General features: G+C 37.3%; 1 protein-coding gene across 1 annotated transcript; it reads left to right on the plus strand.

The window, feature by feature from the left end:
• Positions 1–332: 332 nt before the first annotated feature.
• LOC145061868 (Tetratricopeptide repeat (TPR)-like superfamily protein) lies at positions 333–3,336 on the plus strand. Its single transcript, XM_079009447.1, has one exon. The coding sequence runs from the start codon at positions 507–509 to the stop codon at positions 2,784–2,786; it is 2,280 nt and encodes a 759-aa protein (XP_078865573.1). The 5' UTR covers positions 333–506; the 3' UTR covers positions 2,787–3,336.
• Positions 3,337–3,811: the final 475 nt, after the last annotated feature.

A 3,811-nucleotide genomic window follows, 5' to 3' on the forward strand; every position in this document is an offset into this window, starting at 1 on the left:
GATTTGAGAAAATCATAAAAACCAGTTTTGAATACCGTAATCAAACTGATCTTAAGCCTATCTATGCACATGTCTACTCGGACAAAGAACGTGACTCGACTATGGATTAGCATTTGATCCGGTGTAATAGGGCTACACCGAAAAATTAACCAAACCGGACCTGAACCAGACTGAAATTACATATTATCGGATGATTACCGGCTCGTAAGATATCATCTTTTCAGGTTTTCGGTTCCCGGGTTTGGAACCGGAAACCGGTTCTGGAACAGAATATCGGATCCGGTACCCTTTAATCGGTCGGGCTCTTGGTCTCATAGAAAGTTCATTTCGGTTCTTGGGTATTCGTTAACCGATGCTCATCTCTCGACCAACTTCGACTGCATCTCCATTTGTAGTCCATAGGTCTGCAACAACTAATCGTCAATACAAGCAGCTCAAATGCAATTACAAGCAAGGAATTTTCGTTTACAAACTGTTATTCTTGCGTTCAAATCTTGATTTTTCAAATGCTCTTTAAATCAATCAAGTATGCTACTCATTATCAAGATTCCATTGCAAAAAGAGTGTGTAGAAGAGCACTCGTCCACTCATGGCCGTCAAAAAACCCTAACGAAAATGGGTATATTAGCGATGAAAGATCGGGGCCAAATAGCGTTAGGGTTTCAAATCTTTTTGGCAGTGGTAGGGATTATAATTCGTGTCAAGAATCAGGGGAGGAAGTCGATTCCAAATTTTCGAGAAATTACGATGCGAATGGTCAAGAAATCGAGGGTTTCAGAAGGGTTGAAAACGATGGAGATGAAATTAGACATCCATTAGTGAAGGAAGTTTGTAGATTGATCGACTTACGCTCAAATTGGACTCCGAACCTTGAAGGCGAATTGAAACAATTGGTTCGAAGTTTGAAGCCTCAACAAGTTTCCGCCGTGCTTAGGCATCAAAAGGATGCGCGAATTGCACTTCAATTGTTTTATTGGGCCGATCGACAATGGCGATACCAGCATCACCCCATTGTCTACAACTCCATGCTCGAGATCCTTAGCAAAACTAGTATGTATCAAGGCGCTAAAAGGGTTATTCGTCTTATGTCACGAAGAAGAATCCGTCTTCATCCTGAAGCGTTTGGTTACTTGATGATATCCTACAGCCGTGCTGGCCATTGGCGAAAAGCGTTGCAGGTTTTCTCGGTAATGGAAAAAGCTAAAATCTCCCCTAATTTGCTTGTATATAACATCGCCATTTACGTTCTTGTGAAATCTAACAAACTGGAAATGGCGATGAAGATATTGGATAGGATGAAACTAGTGGAGATCGCTCCTAATGAAGTGACATACAATTGCTTGATTAAAGGGTATTGTGATGCAGGTCGTATTCAAGACGCCATGAATCTGATTCAAGCCATGTCTTTGACAAATTGTTATCCTGATAAGGTATGTTATCATACGATCATGGGTTTCTACTGTAAAGATAATAAAATCGAAGAAATTAGGAGCTTGATGAAGAAAATGAAAGAAGGTAATGTAATCCCAGATCAAGTTACTTACAATACCCTCATTCATATGCTCTCTAAATCCGGCTATGGAGTTTCTGCAATTTCTTTTCTAAAAGAAGCTGAACAACACGGCTTTTCAATCGATAAAGTGGAATACAGTGCAATCATCCATTCATTCTGTGAATCTGGAGACATAGAGAAAGCAAAAGAACTTATGAAAGAGATGAAGATGAAAGGTTGTCCCCCTGATATTGTGACATACACCGATCTCATAAATGGTCTTTGTAGAGTTGGGAAAGTTCTAGAAGCCAAAACTTTACTTCAAGAAATCTCAAAACTCGGTTGCAAACCAAACACAGTTTCATATACCTCGTTCTTGAACGGATTATGTCGTAATGGGAAATCATCAGAAGCTCGAGAGATTTTGAACACAAGTGAAGACGAATTGTGGGTCCCGAATTCAATCACATATAGTGTTCTAATGCATGGTTTTATACGCGAAGGAAAGTTACCCGAGGCCCATGAAATAACCCGTGAAATGATCCGAAAAGGGTTCTCCCCAACTCCAGCCGAAATCAATCTTTTGATCCAATCTTTTTGTCAAAACGGGCGACCCAATGATGCCAAGAAGTTGATCCAAGAATGTCTTGAAAAATGCGAGGTTAACCAGGTAAATTTCACAACTTTGATCAATGGATTTTGTAAAAATCAAGACTTGGAATCCGCGTTTTCGGTTCTTGATGATATGTACTTGAAAGACATAAAACCGGATGTGGTTACATACACGACGATAATCGATACATTAGGAAAAATGGGTTTGATAGAAAAGGCGATAGAAATGATTAATAAAATGCTCGCAAAAAGTTTAATCCCGACTTTAGTTACATATAGGGTTATTATAAATCGATTTTGTCAACACGGAAGAGTAGATGAACTTTTATCTTTACTCGATAAGATGGTCTTGAGGCAACCCTACAAGAATGTTTACAATCTAGTTATTGAAAAACTTTGTTTGTTTGGGAAGGTTGATGAGGCGTATAAACTTTTAGGTAAAGTTTTGAGGACGGGTTCGAGAACCGATGTTGACAGCTGTCATATGCTTATTGAAAGTTATTTGAAAAAGGGCGATCCGGGGTCCGCGTATAAAGTGGCATGTTGGATGTTTGAACGAAATTTGGTTCTGGATTTGAAGTTATCTGAGAAATTGAGGAAAATTTTGTGTGTTTATGGGATGTCGCGTGAGGCGGATGAAATTATGCTAAGATTTGTAGAATGTGGAAAGATCTCTGTGTGAGTTGGTCTTGCTATAAAGAGGTGAGAATCTGTAAGTGTGGTCTTAGGTTCAAGTTTGGGCATCATCTTGTTGTGGGGACACTGTGATTTACCTTTCTCATATTGACTGTGAGTGTGGTTAAAGTTTCAATTTTAATGTGGATTTAGGGTCCTTATGAGCGAGCCACCAACTAGTGGGCTACTGTGTACCTGATTTACATCTCACATGATATTTTTCGAAGCATAATAGTGTTGGCCAGCTCCGAGGTTGTTGGAGACATCATTTTTGCTACAAGTTATGTATTATGGTTTTGTAAGATGCTACTTTGAAATTGTATTGGATTGACCTATTGTGTTTTTAAGGAAGTAGGCTCAAGTAAAGACCATTTAGTTATAGTGAAAGAAGTAGTTTGTATATTCTCTAGAATTAGTGGTTTTCTTTTAGGTTTACACTTTAGCTTTCTTTCTATAATTTTATCCGTTGTGAGTTGATACTTTGATACTATACTTGAAGAACTTGTGTAAGTGATAATTTCCACCAATTTACATGAAAATTGGTTAATTTTGGTCCATACTATCCGATTTCATATCCATAAAAATCCTTGCAATTTATAACCCAAATCCTCAATATCCATAGCCCAAACATGTATCCATTGCAATTTATAACACAAATCCTCGGTATCCATAGCCCAAACATGTATCCAATTTACCATTGCGAAAATAAAAAATATGCATAACCCTATTTCAAATACAAATGTTTCAGCCTTTTGGGCCTTACAAAATTGTTGGTCAATCAAGGATGCATGTCTTATAAGATCTCTTTGACGGTGATGGTGGTATTGAAGTGTTCAAGAGAAAGATGCAAAAAAAAAATGTTTGGTTATATTTGTTTAATTATATGATTTCTAATTTGGTAACATTTGTTTAATTATACAATTTGTTTGTTTATGTTTGCTTAGTTATTGATGATTACTCTCACAAATTCTCACATTATAGTATTATATATGAATTATTTATTTGGTTCTATTTGTTTAATTATATAGTTTG

The sequence above is a fragment of the Lactuca serriola genome, chromosome 7 (genome assembly GCF_051521515.1).
Source record: "Lactuca serriola cultivar US96UC23 chromosome 7, Lser_US96UC23_V15, whole genome shotgun sequence".
Lineage (NCBI taxonomy): Eukaryota > Viridiplantae > Streptophyta > Magnoliopsida > Asterales > Asteraceae > Lactuca > Lactuca serriola.